Genomic DNA, 18961 nt, shown 5'->3' on the forward strand with positions numbered 1-18961 from the left:
ACATAAAACAACGTCGTGTTGTTAACCTATTTACACATTTGGTAAATTTTCTAGATCACATTCGTGCAATAGGAAATAGATAATTATTGTAGTTACGACAGAAGGTACATATCCGATATCATCTGTGAAACGGATATTTTACAACGGTTCACCAACTCGTGTTGACGTCCGTTAAATTTGTGAAGGGATAATTTCAACTTCACCATTTTGAAAATAGCTTCCTTGTGAACAGCAACACTCTATAAGGGAAATCATGATAGAAAATGCAAGCCCGGTAATATCGTTTCAATCGTAAGATATATACTCCGTATGGATGCCGCTGGAATGTGACTTCGTAGACATGGAAAGTTCACAATTGGGAAGCTGAAATAGTCGCTTTTGTCGTAAGTGTTGTTTTCAACCGACCCTAATTGTCAATTTCCAGATGTAAGTCAAGATACGAGGAAGACTCTGTTGTATCTGATATATCCTTTATCTCTAGTTCGATTGGATAGATGCGTTAAACATTTTCACCAAATTTGGATTATAATTATTTAGTGCGTGAACATCATCTATATTGCGAAAAGTAAAATTAAAGAAAATTGCTTACTTCTTCTCTTTCTTCCTAAAAGGTTTCTGTATGAAGTCAGTCTCAAAAGGATATATGAAACAAATTGGCAAGAATAATAAAAAAAAAAGGTAGGGTGCAGGCATATCAACACGTCAACATAATTTAACTCAGTTAAAAACCATCTGCTTTATCAACTCTGTGTGCAAATTTCTTTTTGCTTTTTGCTTTATTATTTAGAAGCCGGAATTTTATGCACGGTCCTCACAAATGTGTTTTCTTTTTTTGTTATTGTAAATGAAAGTTTTAATTCTTACCTTCCGTGATATATTACACTCAATACAACTTCATATACTATATTAGAATATCAGTGAACATGATGTGGGCTTAGAATTTGATTGGATAAAATGTATCTTTGCATATTTGTTTAAACACATACACATGTACTGAATCTGTTTCAACATATTATAAAAATTGCGGTAATCTGTTTAATATCATGTTTACTCTTACACTGTTTTCATTTCACGTCGTCAAGGAAATTATGTAGATGCAATAAAAAATGTACCTTTAAACTTTTGTTGAAGGCAGTTAAAACTAATTAAGGGAAGAATATAGTATTCTTAGGTCGAAAATATACTCGACTAAAAATAGACCTTGGGAAAAGGGAATACATTGTATGTGTGATTTTAATTGCAAGAACTGTCAACTGTTTGGATAATCCGCCTTTAGTTATTACAGGTTTTAAACTGCATTTGGAATACAATTTATAACCAAAGGCAATATAATGTATTAAATCTCTCACTTAATTCGACATAACTAAAAATCAAAACAAAGTTGAATCTCATTTATTAGATGTATATGATCAATTGATAACAAACATGTAGTAAAACAAGAAGGTTGTTGAGAAGTATTTGTTCTCTATTCAAAATAAAAAAAAAAACATTTTAGTGTCAAAATGGGATACATATATCTATTATCGAACAAACATGTAAAATGCATTGTTTTGTTGGTCCGAGACCACCATTAAAGATTTGGGTAATGATTTTTAAAGTAAAGTAGTGATTTGGTCCAGTTGAAAAAAGGTTAAAAATTAGCACTTCGGAAGCTGTCAAAATATTTCAAGACCCCTTTAACATAAAATTGTCTATATTTTGAGTTAGAGCCGATGAAGTTTTCTATAATTTATAAGATATAAGATATAATTTGTCCAAAACATAGTACAACACAATGTAAAAATGTTATTGATAAAGCGCAGGTGGGATTTTTTTAATTTGCATTTATTGTCTAAAAGAAATGCACTACGAAATAATTGTGGTCTCGGACATAAGGGGTGAAATCAGAATTTGTACTTTGGCAACTTCCTTGAATGATTTGATGGTGTCAATTTGTTGAATAGCATGAAACGTAAGGATTTAAACCTTTACTTGATAGAATTTTTGCAAAAATGACCATTGTTGGTATTATCCCAGTCATCAGACTAACAATGGGCCAACGTTGGCAAATTGTCGGCCCGTTGGTCGACCGTTGGTGTTGGCGGCACAACGTTGGCCCATCGTTGGCAAATTTTCGGTCCGTTGGTCGCAAGTTGATGTTGGCTGCACAACATAGGCCCAACGTTGGCAAATTGTCGGTACGTTAGTCGCACGTTGATGTTGGCTGAACAACATTGGCCCAACGTTGGTCTGTTGTTGTAAATTCATATTATTATCTCATGTTGGTTATGAATAATCGGGCAAATGTTGGCATTATGTTAGAAGCAACAAAGGGCCGATATGAAATTTCGTTAATAAAAATTGATTATGAAATATTTTACGCTTTATTTCTCTTGGGAGGCGGATAATTTCGATTGCTGTAGGCTTTATAAAAAGTTAATGTTATACCGAAAGTGTTTATCAACTGAAATTACATTTACAACTCTATGTTGGGCCAATGCTGGGCAAACGTTGGTCATATATTATATTCTATATATAAGCCAGGTAAAATTTATACTGGAATATCCTTACTGTAATAAAAAAAATGTATATCGTAAACATAGATTGCCTGGTTAAAAATTTTAATTTATTGCAATCATTATTTATAATAACTTTATTCATTAAACTTTGTGAAACATAATAATTAAGCAATCAATTATATGCAGAGTGATATTTGATACAGCCAGTCTGTTAATCAAGCACATTCTGATAAGGTTGACCATATGTTCGACAAATTTTTAAGATAGTTGCTATGATAATTAAGTTTATAAGAAATCTGAATGTAATGGGATGGTCATTTTTGTGATTATTTCCTGATGTGTATTGGGAAGAAAGCAGAAAACGTGTAAAACGAAGAAAACAAAAAAAGAAAATCATGTCATCTGAGATTAAAAGAGAAAGAAAGTCACATGTAAGTTGTAAAAATCTGATATATATACGATTAAGAATGACAAATACAATATGATTTTTTAATCTGAGGGATGTTGTTAAAAATTAAAACATATATTAATTTCTATTATTTATAATGTTGATCTTGAAGTTTATACGTTTCGGGCGAAATATTTTCTAGATTTTAAATCATTTCAATCCTATTAGTAGTCATCCCTATGAGACTAGACCACTTTTTCCCCATAGACCCAATGTTAAAGCCGCCATTTTGTTTGGTGGAGGGAATTTTCGACAAGAGTCAAGTGGTCATTTTTTTCTAATTAGTAATATAATTAAGGAAATGTTGTGTTTCCTTAATTAATAATTAGTTATGACAAGTGATAATATTACTAAGTCTATTAATTAAATTGCTAATTACTATGTAGCGTCGACATTGGTCAAATGTTCATATTGATTGATTATAGTTTTAGACCATGGTTGTTTGGTCAGTTAATTGCAGACATGGGGTAATTGAAATATGTAATTGTAATTGACTGTAATTAATTACAATTTATCATGTAATTGAATGTAATGTGTAATTGAGCATTTTTTCAATTACATGTAATTGAATGTAATTAATTACATAGCCAAAATTGCCTGTAATTGACAATTACTTTTCAATTACAAGTCAATTACATTTGAAATTTTGGATCAAAAGATTAAATCTTGTGTTTTCTCAAAAAATTATTAAAAGCAATAATCTTAACAAATGTTGTAAGCTGACAAAGAAAAGCCTTTACAGTATACTTTCTGTATTAACACAACCATGGTAGATTCTTCATTTTGTATTGAATGATAAAAAAAAATGTAGACACATGCCATAATTTTAAAAGAAACCACTAGGAAGTCACTGTCTTGACCTTAATTAGTAGATTTAGATAGATATTTTAAGACATTGATTTAACATAATTAACTTTATTCAAGGACTTAAATAACCAATAAATATAACCTCTGGCTATTTGTTTTATTACAAACTATATAATGACTGTTTTTATAACAGTTATGTTAAACAGATATAAGGCTAATTAGAGAGAGATAAATATACCCCTAGGGCCTATAGGTACATGTTTAAATTCTTGAAGGGATAATGCATATGACAAAATCTCACTTGCAAAATTTGTTCACTATATATATGAATGTTGAAAGAAAACATTTTATCAGATTTAAAAATGAGCTCCAAGAGTGTACTGGAACATTTTACTGTTCCTGATGACTTCCAAAATGAAAATACTTTCAAAGGAAAATGTATGCATTGTGGCACCCTCATTAGTGGAAGTTATAAAGTTACATCCAACTTTGTTACACATATGAAGGTAATACTATATAAGAATTTTAAAAATTAATAAATTCATAATGCTTCTTTTTCATTTCTAATCAGATTTCATTTATCTTATATCCTCTAATAGCTTACATTTAAATTTGGAAAATATTTTGTTTATTAAATTAATTAGTTGTGATTAAAACTAAAGTGTATTTTTGTTTTAAGAAGTCAGATTTCTAAATCACTTATTTAAGATAAATAATTTGAATAAGCTGGGATAAAAATGAAAATCATTTCAAAAAATAAAAAATAGTGCTCTTTTTTTGTATCATTTACAAACTGCTAGCTTGCCAATTCCTGTAACACTTGGATTAAAACACCAGTTAAAACTTATATCAGTTGACTATAATTGTAAAATGATAAAATCATTGAAATCTTCTGTTGAAGAAAGATTGTTTCAGTTTGTAGAGGATGAAGCATATATTCTTGCTAGCTTTTTAGACCCAAGATTTAAGACCAGATGGTGTGAAACTGAACAGATTGATCAGTGTTTAGCTGTTGTTAAGGACAAACTTAGTCAAGTCCCTACATCATCTGAGCCCCCTTGTGATCAAAATTCTCCCCCATGTAAGCGAGCAAAAAATGATGATCTTTTCAGTTTCATGCCAGCCCCATCAGTGGAAAGAAAAAGAAACCCTTCAGGGATTTCTGTAAGTTCAGAAATGGATGATTACTTGTCAGATAATTGTATTGATATGTCAAAAGACCCTCTTTTGTATTGGCATAGTAACTGTCAACGTTTACCACGTCTAGCTAAGTTAGCAGTGCAATATTTAGCTATTCCAGCCACATCTGCACCAGTTGAACGCTTATTTAGCACTGCTGGAAAAACATTTAGGCCGGAAAGGTGCAGACTGGCTGATGGAACATTTGAAAAGCTGATGATGGTCAAATGTAATGGGAAAATGCTTAAATAAGTTATATGACACAATACAAAAATGTATATACTAGTTGAACACTGTCTAATTGTTATAACTATAGAGCAATGTATAATACTTATGTACATATCATAGAATAAATGCATGTTTTCAATGTTTTATCTTAAATTTCCTTTCAAATGTAATTGAAGTAATTAATTACATTTGCCAAGTAATTGGAATGTAATTAATTACATTGGTAAAAAAAGTCAAATGTAATGTGTAATTTAATTGAAGATTTTGTAATTGTAATTGAATGTAATTAATTACTTTCAAATGTAATTGACCCCATGTCTGGTTAATTGGCGTATCAGAATTTTAATTGATGGTTTAATCGACCAAACATACAAATATATGACATTGTCATTACAATTAAACAAAATAATTTAATTAAGTTATTTGATCATCAAATTAATTAATTAGATAGATATCCATTTGTTTGTGTGTTTGTTTTTCTTTATTTTCTCAATTGATTAGAGACTTTTCTTTTTGAATTTCTAGAAGTTCAATATTTTTGTGATTTTATTTTTTGGTGGTCAGTTAAAGATGATTGCATCTGTTAATTAAGTCGAATCTAAATAGTAAAAATGAGATCCTCGCTTCTTGTATGTATAATCTTAAAGATTTGAAGATAAATGTGTTTTATTTTGTGCTTTCATTGTTGTTTGAATATTTTTTCGGTATATGTTATATATACGCAGTAAATAAATAAACAAAATAGCAAACAGTTTGTTTAAATCATATTTTAATTACATTCATCTATAAAAGATTAAGAAGCTACACATTCTAGTATCCATAAGGTTTTGTAATGAACTTTTCAGTGATAACTCTTTTGTCAAATACAATTTTATAATCTTTACTCTCTCTACTTGTTATGATTCTAGTGTTCTGTTTGTCTCTTGTAATCTTGTTCTCGTCCCAAACAGTTATTTTGTCATCTAGGCTGCCATTAGTAACCATTTCACGCACTGTTTCAAAGTTGATACTTAAAGCATTTTTATAGTTTAGCGTTACACCCCGAACTTTACAAATTGTTTGATTTCCTCTATCATCAGGTTTATGCAATTTGTATGCGTAGTTTTTTGGACCACCTGTTACAAAATGTGTAATCTTGTTCTCGGGAACCTCATCCGTAAGATCTCCGAGGTAGTCCCCTAAAGACGGCTCCCATTCCCCTTCCTTTACAGTGAAAACAATAGAATCAGTATCAGCGTAAAGCACCCGCTGTCCTAATTGTTCCAAATAACTGTATAATTTGAGTCTAGCTTGAGAAGTTGTATAAGCCGCTAACACGACGTTAGTTCTTCTTGATGACTCAACAAATTCTGCTTTATTCCTCCAACGCATTTCCACCATTTCATCCGTTACAAAGTTCACACCTGTAACTTCTTGTTGATCACTGGTCAGCATATCGAAAAATATAGAAGGATCCGATACATAATCGACCTGTGGTAAATTTGTTCGCTGTCCAAACTTACCCCAAAAACTATTTAGCATTAGTTTTGCCAGTGCGCGTAACCCAGGATTTTTTTCTATCTTATTGTAATCGAGTAGAATGCCTTCTTTCTCATAGTAATCCTGAATGTAATGTTGCCTATGTTCCTTGGTCATACACCAACTAGGCCAGCCACTTGCCTCTTGCTTCATCTTCAGAAAAGTGTTTATGTACTCTGTGAAAATGCCTCCTGTTTTTGAAACGGGGTCATATTGCGCAACTTCATCGAAATGCCAGACTTCATATATTGTACTTAGTATGTATCCCTTATTTACTGCCATCTTTAGCTCATCTGTCACCCATGTTCCGGTAAAAGACCATTGCCATGACGGCACGTTGTTTGCTGTTTTATCTCAGTACATGTTCTGCACAAGGAGAACATCAGTTTGTTGTTAATTTTAGCGGGTAACACTTGGATATGTAGGCTTCTAGGTGGATAAACTTTACATTTGATTAGTCCTTCATACATCGTTAGATCATCAAAGTTTTCTGTTACTATTCTAGGATGCCCTATTACAGCTTTGCCCGTTTTGTTTATGTACGGGTCAAGCGAGGTTACATCGTAGTATTTGATAGACTCATCAAAGGACGATTCGTGATATAAATTAAAGGCTTCTGTCCTCCCTCCTGCAAAGGCATCTCTTGGCTCTAATGGAGTAACAATATCCAAGGAGTCGATGAACTTTTTAATGTTTTCGTCTTCCCTGATATGTTTGTCAAACTCACATTCCCAAATGCATGTATGTAACCCTGTTTTTCAATGTAGGTTTTCTTTTCCATAGTTTGATGATACAAATCCTCCATTGATAACTTATTGACAGTGTTGATGGTATGCTGTGTGTAACAGGTTGGACATCCATGCCAAAAACACCCATGATATTCCAATACTATCTTTTCACCCTCGCTGTTCTCATAAAACCCATCTACTCTGTATTGGTCAATTATCTTCTCTCTACCGTTTCGAGCGTGTTGAATATCCACCCCCTTTGTTTGTGATATATATTTAATCCATTGTATGGCTTTTACAGAGTGTTTCTCTTCAGGACGATATCCTTGGGCTGGTATGATGCCGATAGTATCAGCACGTAAGAATTTAGTGCGAAACACCAAATTACATGCAGAAGCTATAGTAATACAAGTTTCAAACGGATCAATACCTCCATCTCCAGTAGCTGATTTAGTCATAGACATAAACAATTCTCGAAACCTTAAACAACATCGTCTTACTATATATACATCAGATCGGCAGTATTTCAAAAGTTCCTTTTGGAAATCAAACATGACTTTCACGTTAGTTTGATACCATTCAAGAAAGTTTTCTCTGTCCTCTGATTTCATTGCGTCTGGGTTATATAACTTGACATCTGGCAGCTGATTAAGAACGCTTGTCTGGTTTTCTTTTCTGTTATACAGATGTGGAAAGTATCCTTTCTGTAGTTCTTTGATACCAAACATTTTAGGCAGTTTTGAAAGCGCCATGGGTAGAAAATTAAGTGAGTCAATCATACGTATGTTGCATGACGGGACTTCGATAGACATGTTTTTTGCCCCACTCGGAACAATCTGTGGGAGAACACCGTTTTGGTACAGGTATTGTAGAATGGGAAACGAATCATATCCTTTGAAATTGTGACAGATCACTGTGGCTCCATTATTTTCTCCAGAAAAAAGCCATTGACAAAAACATGAAAAATCATATGTCGTATTTATTCCGCTGAAAATAAGTTCATTCTTTCCACAACTTTCACATACACTAAGTGGTGTCAGATCCTCTTTTAAACACTCTAAGCATACTTGTTGTACAACGCATAAGTTTGGTTTGTGTTCATAAGTTCCACATTTAGATTTTTTACAATTCTTGCATTTCGAGGTGCCTCGTTCTGTCTTAAACCCGTCTTCACATTCAACTAAATCGTCTTGAGTGCATTCGAAATCAAAGAAAATATAAACTTGGTTTTTGGTTTCATCCTCATCTACAGTGTCCATATCGTCATTTAGAGTGTATTCTGTAAATTTGTCACCTTCCACCGGCAACATGAAACAGAGATGTCCAACTTCGTAGAAATCTTTACAAGTCTTACAATATATCTCACCACATATATGTTCTTTTTTGTGCATTTTCTTATTAATAGTTTGACTGCAAATCTTGCATCTAATGTATGATTTGCATGTTGAGTTTCCTTTCCTTGTAGTCTGTGCATGTAGTCTATAGCATTCTTCACCATAAAATGACGATTACAGTCGTTACAGTATATCCAGTCGTCATCTTTTTTCTCATGGATTTTATGGCATGATGTGCAAATGTTATTGCAACGGTGTTCCTCTTTATGCTGGTATCCCTTTTTGCATGTGTGGCAATAATAATTACGGGATAAAAAAGCAGGCATACTAGTAATCACATCAAAGTGTTCGTCGTGAAAATACAAATAAATCTTTTTTTCTGCCTCTGGACCTTGGAATATGATTCCATTGAAGTGTTCCTTTGAAACAACATGTATTTGATATTCTGACATCACTGCTTGAAACTTTTTGATTTCTTCAATTCCACATTTATGCAGAGGAACATGTGCACGAGTATGTAAATCAGTTGCTAGATGTTCTTGAATTTTTCTACCTTGACGAATACTGTTCCATTTCTCATGTTTGTCCAGATTTGCTTTTGCGGTAACTAATGCCCTGGCACAACATAGATCATCTTTATTTCTTATGGTAAGAATACATTGCTTAGTTTTCATAAATCGCTCAAGATCAACGTATTTTCCTTGATTTCTTGTTCCACCAACAGGGAGTTCAACGTGTGTCATCTCTATTTCAAGTGAATCATCCAAAACAAATTGTTCATACGACTGCAATACCCTCTCTATTTCACGTAGTAATGTTTCAACGGACAATTGAGATACTTTCATAAACGGTATTGTTATAGGAAAGTCCAGCTCAGGACATTGAACTGACAGTCGTATAAGATCTGTTGATTGCATAAACTCTGTTATGTTATTGATAATGGATCCAAACAAAAGTCGTAAAGTTTTCAAAATCTGTGGTAAATCCTGCACTTCTAATTCTTTGAATGATACTTTGTAACGAGTCGTTGTGGTGTTGAATTTAGGTATAGGCTGAGTTGACAATACACGTAGGTCATAAAACTGTTCCGGGTTGTCTTTCCTTGTAATATGTCGCTTTAAGACTGGGTTTTCATCATTCATGGCTTTTCTTTTTGATCCTCCTCCAGTCTGGGTGTGTTTTTCTTCTGTGTGACGCTGTAGACTATCAACTCTTGAACACAATAGACCGCATGTGTTACATTGGAATAAAGACCCATCCCGATGTCTCAGCATGTGACGATCCAGATTATCCCTTCGGCCGAACGTTTTCTGACAAATTGTACATGGAAAAGTATCCTTATGTCCAAATTGTCGACGATGATTGATTAACATCCCAACTTTGGAAAATGATGCACCACATTGTTGACACTGAAATCTATTAGGCATCATTCTTTCCTTGTTGTTTAAATGTAAATGAATGGATTCTGAAAAAACAAATTATCTTAAATAGTAGTATGTTTACCCATAATGCCGTATTATCAAAAATAAATATATAAATTGAAACACTGGATAGATATATCAGTATACAGCTGCCTTCGTGAGAGAACAGATGGACGATAAAACGTGTCCCGTATGTAAACTACAATTTTCTGGAAAAGACGTTATGATTCGACATCATAGAAACAAACATGGAATCACTGAACCATATCCGCAGAGCAGTCATGAAGACCCGCCGCCGCCGCCGCCGCCGCAGAGGGAAGGAACATCACTTCCACCGCCGCCGCCGCCGCCGCCGCAAAGGGGGGATCAGCAGCTACCGCGTAATGAGGATATGCCTCCGCTGCCGCGTGATGAAGATACACCGCCGCCTCGGAAGGAGGAAACAGAACACTTTGTTTTTAAACATCCATTCACGATGACGGTGAGCGGACCAACATCATGTGGCAAAACATTTTTTGTGAAACAACTTCTTCAAAATTTAAGATTGATTCAGCCCACTATTCACAGAATACTATGGCTATACAGACGTTGGCAACCACTCTACGACGAAATACAAAAGACGGTTAGACCATATGTTGAATTTATACAAGGAATACCAGTTGATTTAGAGAAGGATAGTTATATAGACCCAAGTGTAAGAAATATGATAATTTTGGACGATTTAATGTCAACATCAGCAAAAGATCCTAGAATCACAGACTTGTTTACGGAAGGTAGCCATCATAGAAATCTATCAGTTGTAGTATTAAATCAAAATCTTTACTTCAGTAAAGATCCTACACAGAGAAGAAATTGTCACTACTTGGTATTATTTAACAACCCTGTCGATAAACAACAGATAATGACTTTAGGCAGACAAATGTATCCTGGAAAAGGACCATACTTTTTAGAAAAATTTGAAGAATCAACTAGTCAACCATTTGGCTATCTTCTTCTGGATTTAAAACCAACGACACCCGAACCGAACCGACTGCTTGGAAACGTTTTACAGCAACAATCAGCAAAGACCAAAAAAGTCATTCCTACTTCAAATGATATAAGAACAGTCCAACATTCACCCGTTCCTTATTCTTACGAAGACGGTCCTGGTGAACAGACGTATGAAAAAATGCCCTCCTGTGACGATTGTGGAGTAGTGCTTGACAGCATGCACGATTTACAAAGACATATCAAACATTGGTGTCCAGAAAACGAATATTTGAAAAGGAAAAGAGACAACGAAGACCTAGGAAATGAAAGTCCTTCAAAAATATCAACCTCAGAATGGATTAAATATGATAGTGTTTCAGACGATGGTAGTGAAGATGTTAATATGGACGATAATGAAGGATATAAAAGCCTATTACATGAAGCCATTGATACAGCGAAAGATACTTGGGATACAAAATATGACAAGTACGTGAAAGAAGGTATGAATGAGGAAGATGCAATTCAACGAAGCAATGAAAAAATAAGCCATATTGTTCCACGTCAATTTTTTAAACGCTATGCTAAATTGTTGAAACTGATAGTTCCCCTGGATGAAAGCAAAGTGCACTCTGACATTGTACAACAAATTCAGGATATTGCTGAAAACGATACAGATTACGAAACTCAAATTCGGCGTATTCTCATGAAAAAGCGACATCAATTTGATGAATTATTTGATGATGATTACTTTGAAATAAATACTGACACTGAGGATAATGACGATGAGGATGATGAAGAGGACACTGACGAAGATATACAAGAGGAAGACTAGTCCTTTATAACGTACTGTATAACACGCGTTTCATTATATCCATTTTGATAATTGTGTTGACAACATGTCTGCATGGGAGAAATATCTAAAGGAAATTTACTTCATTCCGTCAAATCCTGCCAGTTTTTCTGGACCAGACAAACTTTATAATTATGTACAAGAAGAAGGGAAGTACAAAATTAGTAAATATAAGATACGAAAATGGTTACAAAGCCAAGAACCATACAGTTTACAACGACCATTAAGGAGACAACCGAATAGAACGGAAATTGTTGTTGCTGGCATAGATGACCAATGGTCTGCTGACCTTATGGATATGGTGAAGTTTTCAAAACACAACAAAGAATATAAATACGTATTGGTAGTCATCGATGTGTTTTCAAAGTATTTATGGTTACGAAAACTTAAAGATAAAAAAGGCGAGTCCGTGGCAACTGCATTTCAAGACATATTTAAAACAGGAAGAGTTCCAAATAGAATAAGAACGGATATGGGACAGGAGTTCAAGGCAAAGAGAGTTCAGACAGTTTTTAAAAAGGAAGAGATTAATCATTTTTATGCGTTTAATGAGGTCAAAGCATCAGTGTCCGAGCGTGTTATAAAAACAATAAAAGCGAAAATATATCGCTACTTTTCGTACAATCAGTCTTACAGATACATAGACAAGCTTCAAAGCTTTGCAGATGGATACAACCACACTATTCATAGCACTATCGACATGGCACCCATAGAAGTAAAAAAAGAAAATGCTGAAACGGTCCGCTTATCGAAATATTTTTCAAGACCACATTCTGGAAAGTTAAAGAAAATTTACCACTTCAGGTTTAAACTTGGCGATCGGGTTAGACTTACATATTTGAGAAATATTTTTTCTCGGGAATATGACGAAAAATGAACGGGTGAGGTATTCACGATATCCGGACGATTCTGGAGAAGCATGACACCGTTATATCGCATCAAAGATTACCATGGAGATGAAATTTCTGGATCCTACTACCAATCTGAACTCCAACAAATAAACGTCAAAAACAATTCCTTGTGGAAAATTGAGAAAGTGTTAAAAACAAAAGGAAGAGGACCCTATAAACAATATTATATCAAATGGTTAAATTGGCCAACCAAGTTTAATTCATGGGTGAAAGCCAGTGATGTTAAAGACTTTTAATCTAATTGTTTTCTTTTATAATTGTATTACAAATAAAAAATATCAAATTCACAGTGTATATTATTTTTTTTTTGTACCAAACATTTTTGTTTATTGATAGTATATGTATTTTCTCGAAAATATTAACTAATAATCATAAAAAAGATAAATATACATGAAAATCTAAACATTTCTGATGCCCTTTACGAGAAACGTTCAGAAGATTTCACGCTGACTCCTAAAAGGGCGGAGTCTCCCCTCGATAAACGAGACCATGCATGTGTAGGATCGGATGAATAGTCAGACTCATAACAGTGGACAGGTCATGTCAAGCACCAAACATCCGCTATTGGCTAAATGACCTCAACTAGAGCCTCATTCACATACATGCACGTGGAAATCTACTCTAGATGTTCATGTATATTAACCTTGAAATATAATTATTACTTATTAAAATACGTATGTTCATTAATTAAGTTAAGAATTTAATAACCTTTAAGAAGCACCCTTATATCAACAGAGGTGGCGTGTTGATATCTATTCCAAGGCAATTGCGAGCATAAAGGACCACACTCTCTGCCATTGGAACGGAGTTACTCTTTCTAGTTAAAGAAAATTAGTTTATCTCCATATATCAGAATATTTTACGGTGTTTAAATACTTACAACTATTTTCAGTTCGAAATGACGTGGTGGTTCCTTGGAACTCAAGAGACATGAACTCACCTGAGTTTTGTCGTATTTATAGTGGTTCGTGGACCAGTTCACCAATAGGGAAAACAACTCTGATGTTCACAAATTAAAAATCCATTTAAATACGGAATTACATAACAAACAATATAAATTATGACATTTTATTACACTTATGTAGAAAACAATCACGAAAAAATCGTTTTAACACAGATCTAAATAAGAAATCAACATTCATATCCTCCTTAATCCCCCTTAAATTGGACTGATCCATTTTCCCCTAAATTTTACCTGATCAGTTAAATATGTCCGCCATGTTGATAAGTCGTGTTTTTATTGCTGCTACCAGAAAATCACATTTTAACATGATTAAAATTGATGGATGTGCCCAAATTATCGGATAACGTTAAATATTTATTCATGGAATTGATTAGCGTTAATAATTATCATTTATTTCACATGGATTAATTTTAGTGACCAGTTATTATCGTAACGGGGGATCTCTCTGTAAAAACAACAACAAATCGTGTCGGTTTTGGTCAGGTCTACCGATTTCTTTTATACTTCTTTATGAATTACATTATACGGTGTTTTGTGTGTGTTTGTGTGTGTGTGTGTGTGTGAGGGTCTATTGTGTGTATTTTCTTTGTTTATTAAGTCTTAATTTAAAAAAAAAAGATACATTGCGAGAATCGGTCTGAAATTTGTTTATCTATGTATTGGTATAAACCGGTATAATCCAGTTATTGATAGCGTCAGTTTAACATGGTCAAACAAAACAAAAAAAAACAAAAAATAAATAAACGTTCACTGTCAATGAAAATAACATTTACACAAACATCTATTTATACTCATGTAAACATTGAATGTACGGTTCACTTAGTAGGTCATATAAAATACGGCAAAGTTGAAGAAAATATTTTGGAATACGCTGTACATGTTTTGAAATACAAAGGATGGCATACTGTTTATTCTTTAACTGGTCATCAACAACAACAAAAAAAGGTTTTGTCTGGATTAATTAATTGGGTCAAACCCTATTTACCCGAGTAGAAATTAATCAATTTAATATGAATTAGACTTCGTCATCACGAAATATTTGATTAAAAATTAATCATTATACTTAATTACATTATTAATTGTCATAATTAATTATTAATTAAGACATAATTAATTATCAATTAAGAAAACACAACATTTCCCTAATTATATTACTAAATAAAAAAAAATGACCACTTGACCCTTGTCGAAAATTCCCTCCACCAAACAAAATGGCGGCTTTAACATTGGGTCTATGGGGAAAAAGTGGTCTAGTCTCATAGGGATGACTACTCCTATTAATCATCATGAAATATTTGCCACTGAACATTAGTATCTTCAAACAAATTTTAAATTACCAATATTTTAATAGTTTTTTACTAAAATCTATAACGATAACATGTATCACCATTACTAAAGTTAAAGGAAAAAAATCTGTCTATAGGTTACAATACACCATTAGATTTTATGGGCGCAGCCATTTTATGAGCATAACATGGTATTTAGAATTAAGAGTATGGCTAATCCTGATTGGTCGATATGTGCGCCCGTTATTTCTTATTTTTAGAGACTTCGTGCACTCTGCTTTATACAAAAGGCAAAATAAAAATTATTCCGTAGCCCTAGAGGCACTGAGATGACTTTTTAACGCTAGGACAAGACACGTATTTTTAAGGGCAAAATTGATAGGCATGGGAGATAAGTAGAAAATACGCTGAGAAAAGCAACGCGAACCTATATTTTTGGGACCAAAAAATACTGTCCTAATAACTTTTCTTTGATTCTAGCAAGGATTCGTTAAAAAAATCAATTTTCTAAAGTCTGTATCTCGAAAAAGGCTACCATTGTCGCCTATGGGGAAATTAATTGTTTATTTCAATCTATAGATGTACCTAATTCCGTAATGTTTCAGAAATGTGGCATAATAATTTTCTACATCATTGAAATATAAATGAATTTGTTAGTTTTATTATATTTCTAAATTGCTTCTATTTCATTGAAATATAAATGAATTTGTTAGTTTTATTGTATTTCTAAATCGCATGCAAACATATACGATAAATTTGTGAAACCTGATAATATACACACTTGCATGTGTAACAGTGTTTTAGATATAAAATAGAGTATTTATTTCTTAATCTTATTTCTTAATCTTATCTAAATTCATTACAAGAAAATGTTGTAATTTCTATATAATTATACGGACTCGGCTGAATTTAGTTTTTTGTCCTCGGTAAAACTTTTGCAAAACCAAACCGATATTTGAATATTGTGTAGGAGTAAATATCAGTCACAAAAAGCTGACGCTTGAAATATAAAAAAAGGGGGGGAGCGGGAGGACGGGGGCGTTAAAAAAAACAGAGTGGCTATTTGTCCGGCTAGCCGGAAGAATAGTGCCAGGGCTACTTGTCCGGCCATTGCAATGAGCATGTCATATAATGTGCTTTCGATAGTGTGTGTAATATTATCTTCAGTAGCACCGAGGGGGCGCGTGTAATCTGATCACTGATTTTCAATTTAAGATCATGGCTAATAACGGCGATATCAATATTTGTGATAAATCTTGCTTTTTTCGAAATTTGACAATGAAAAACGATAGTATGAACTTCAAAAAATGATATAATCTTATGAAAGGGAATAAAGAAAGGGGGGTTACAACCTTGAAGTGGGGATGTTGGATATAGGATTATAAAAAGTGGGATAATAAAATACAGGGGACAACAAATTAAGATAAGATTAGGAGAAAAAAAGATAAGAGTAATTTGGGAAAAGGAGCACACCGTGTCACCCCGACCCCTCACGTAAATAAAATAAAATCCAACCTAGAATTTCTGAACAAGATTTTAACAGTGTTGTTCACTTTTTTTTTCTATTTTTTTTTTGGGGGGGGGGGCATTATAAAAAAATATCCCATCTCTCACTCAAAATATGGATAACTTTATGTCAAGGGGTCTATAATTCTATTTGACAGCTACAGACATAATACTTTTGTACCTTTTATTAGCTACACAAAATCCTTTACGTTAACTTAAAATGCTCTACTGAGTCAATTAATTTATAGGTTTGGAATAACATAAATTGACAAATGAACAAATGAACAAATTAATTACGAGAAAGATTCCCTGTTTAAATGTTGTAATAAGCATGTAGATCATTAGTCTAGCAAACTACTGGGTAGTTTATCTTTTAACCAATGCAAACAACCAAACATCAAATATGCCTTATGTGCTTACTAACAGATCCATGACAGAGCACCCAATACAACAACATTAACGTAAACGTTTGTGGATATCACGTAAATAAAGATCTCTCTGGTATCTTTAGCTATTGGTTAAAATAGGAGATTGTATGATAAGGGTAATTATTTTGACCCTGGCAATGCAAAACAACTAAAAAAATTTCAAGCATTTTAAAACTATGTAAAACATAGGCAAATACACTTGGCAGACTTTAGTGTCATAATGTCAATGTATGATTTCATAAATATGTCGAAATTGACATGTTCGACCACATACTGACAGCGAACCCCATATCGAATTTACCGACCCAATAAATATCGTATTAGAATACTATTAAACTGTACTAATAGCAGTTATTTTAGGCTGAAATCATCAGATGTTAAAGAATTCTTGTCTTAAAATGTTCTAATGCTATTGTTTCAGAAAAAGGGAGAAGGTTTGGATCCATTAAAACGTTTAATCCCGCTGCAAATGTTTGCACCTGTCCTAAGTCAGGAATCTGATGTACAGTAGTTGTCGTTTGTTTATGTAATATATACGTGTTTCTCGTTTCTCGTTTTGTTTATATAGATTAGACCGTTGGTTTTCCCGTTTGAATGGTTTTACACTAGTAATTTTGGGGCCCTTTATAGCTTGTTGTTCGGTGTGAGCTAAGGCTCCGTGTTGAAGGCCGTACTTTAACCTATAATAGTTTACTTTTTAAATTGTTATTTGTATGGAGAGTTGTCTCATTGGCACTCACACCACATCTTCCTATATCTATTTTATCATTTATTTTCTTACCTCCTCAGATTTCTTCAATAAATAAATAACATTTACGTTATGGCCAATCAATGAAAAATGAATGCATGTTATCAACCCTTGTGATTCGATTAAGTAAATATCCAACATTTAGTTTTTATACATTGTTTATCTACATTTTGTATCTAATAAATATTCATTTAGCAACGCTTAAATAATAACAAAACTTCAATATAACATAATACCTAATCTACGTTGTTATCAATACCAAGCTTCCACATAATTAAATGATTTTGATGTATGTGATTAGATAAATACGCAACAAACAAACAGTTACTCTATTCAGTATATATACTGCATGCAGTATATATAATATAAATGCGCCATAATGTGTGGTAACTGACGTCATGCTTTTGATACACGACCTGGTATTGTGTAGTGCTGTTTTAATGGCATTACTGTAAAACCATTATCATCGATGTGATATAAATTCTCATTTGTTATTTAGGCATAAGAAAACGTAAACCATTATATGAAAAAATGCAAAAATAAAACCCAATTAACTATGCGTTGATTCCGTATAATGTTTTAGAATTTTGTTCTAATTCTAGACGCATCGTTATAAATTTAATGGAGTTTGATGCAACTGTCATACAAGTGAGAGATTTAGCACTTTTAAACCTGGTTTCATCCACATTTTCTACATTTGAGAATGCCTGTACGAAATCAGGAATATGACATTTGTTGTCCATTCGTTTGATGTGTTTTATCATTTTGATTTTGCCATTGAATTAGGGACTTGCAGTTTTGAATTTTCCTCGGAGGTCAGTATTTTTATTATTTGTCTTTTTCTAATTTATCACCGAAAATACATCCGAGCACTGAAAATAGTCACTGGACATAAAAAATATAAATATAAATATAAACAGACACGGATAATTCTGTTACTGCGTAATTTGTATTCATCCGAGATCTGTCTGATTTCATGTCATAGATTCAAACATTATAAATCATCATTTTAAATGTATATCAATGACTTTGGTAGGCCGAATCGGTCATGGAAATGTGTTTTTGTTATAGTGGCATCCTCATCCGTTTCATCTATAGCAGCGTAATCCTTCCTCAAGTATGAAGGTTAAAAGTTAGG

The 18961-nt window shown here is 33.1% G+C and overlaps 3 protein-coding genes across 3 annotated transcripts; 2 read left to right on the top strand and 1 right to left on the bottom strand.

Annotated features, from left to right (window-relative positions):
• Positions 1–4623: 4623 nt before the first annotated feature.
• Positions 4624–5184, top strand: LOC139484004 (zinc finger BED domain-containing protein 4-like). Its single transcript, XM_071267726.1, has one exon. The coding sequence runs from the start codon at positions 4624–4626 to the stop codon at positions 5182–5184; it is 561 nt and encodes a 186-aa protein (XP_071123827.1).
• A 786-nt stretch (positions 5185–5970) lies between these two features.
• Positions 5971–6960, bottom strand: LOC139484005 (uncharacterized). The gene has a single exon (XM_071267727.1). It carries the CDS (start codon positions 6958–6960, stop codon positions 5971–5973), a length of 990 nt encoding a protein of 329 aa, XP_071123828.1.
• Positions 6961–10552: 3592 nt separating this feature from the next.
• On the top strand, positions 10553–11962 carry LOC139484006 (uncharacterized). The gene has a single exon (XM_071267728.1). It carries the CDS (start codon positions 10553–10555, stop codon positions 11960–11962), a length of 1410 nt encoding a protein of 469 aa, XP_071123829.1.
• Positions 11963–18961: the final 6999 nt, after the last annotated feature.

Source organism: Mytilus edulis, chromosome 8 (assembly GCF_963676685.1).
Source record: "Mytilus edulis chromosome 8, xbMytEdul2.2, whole genome shotgun sequence".
In the NCBI taxonomy this organism is placed as follows: domain Eukaryota; kingdom Metazoa; phylum Mollusca; class Bivalvia; order Mytilida; family Mytilidae; genus Mytilus; species Mytilus edulis.

Bases quoted from the DNA above. Each gene is read 5' to 3' on its own strand.
- LOC139484004 (XM_071267726.1), top strand. From the start codon at position 4,624: ATGATAAAATCATTGAAATCTTCTGTTGAAGAAAGATTGTTTCAGTTT.
- LOC139484005 (XM_071267727.1), bottom strand. From the start codon at position 6,960: ATGGCAGTAAATAAGGGATACATACTAAGTACAATATATGAAGTCTGG.
- LOC139484006 (XM_071267728.1), top strand. From the start codon at position 10,553: ATGCCTCCGCTGCCGCGTGATGAAGATACACCGCCGCCTCGGAAGGAG.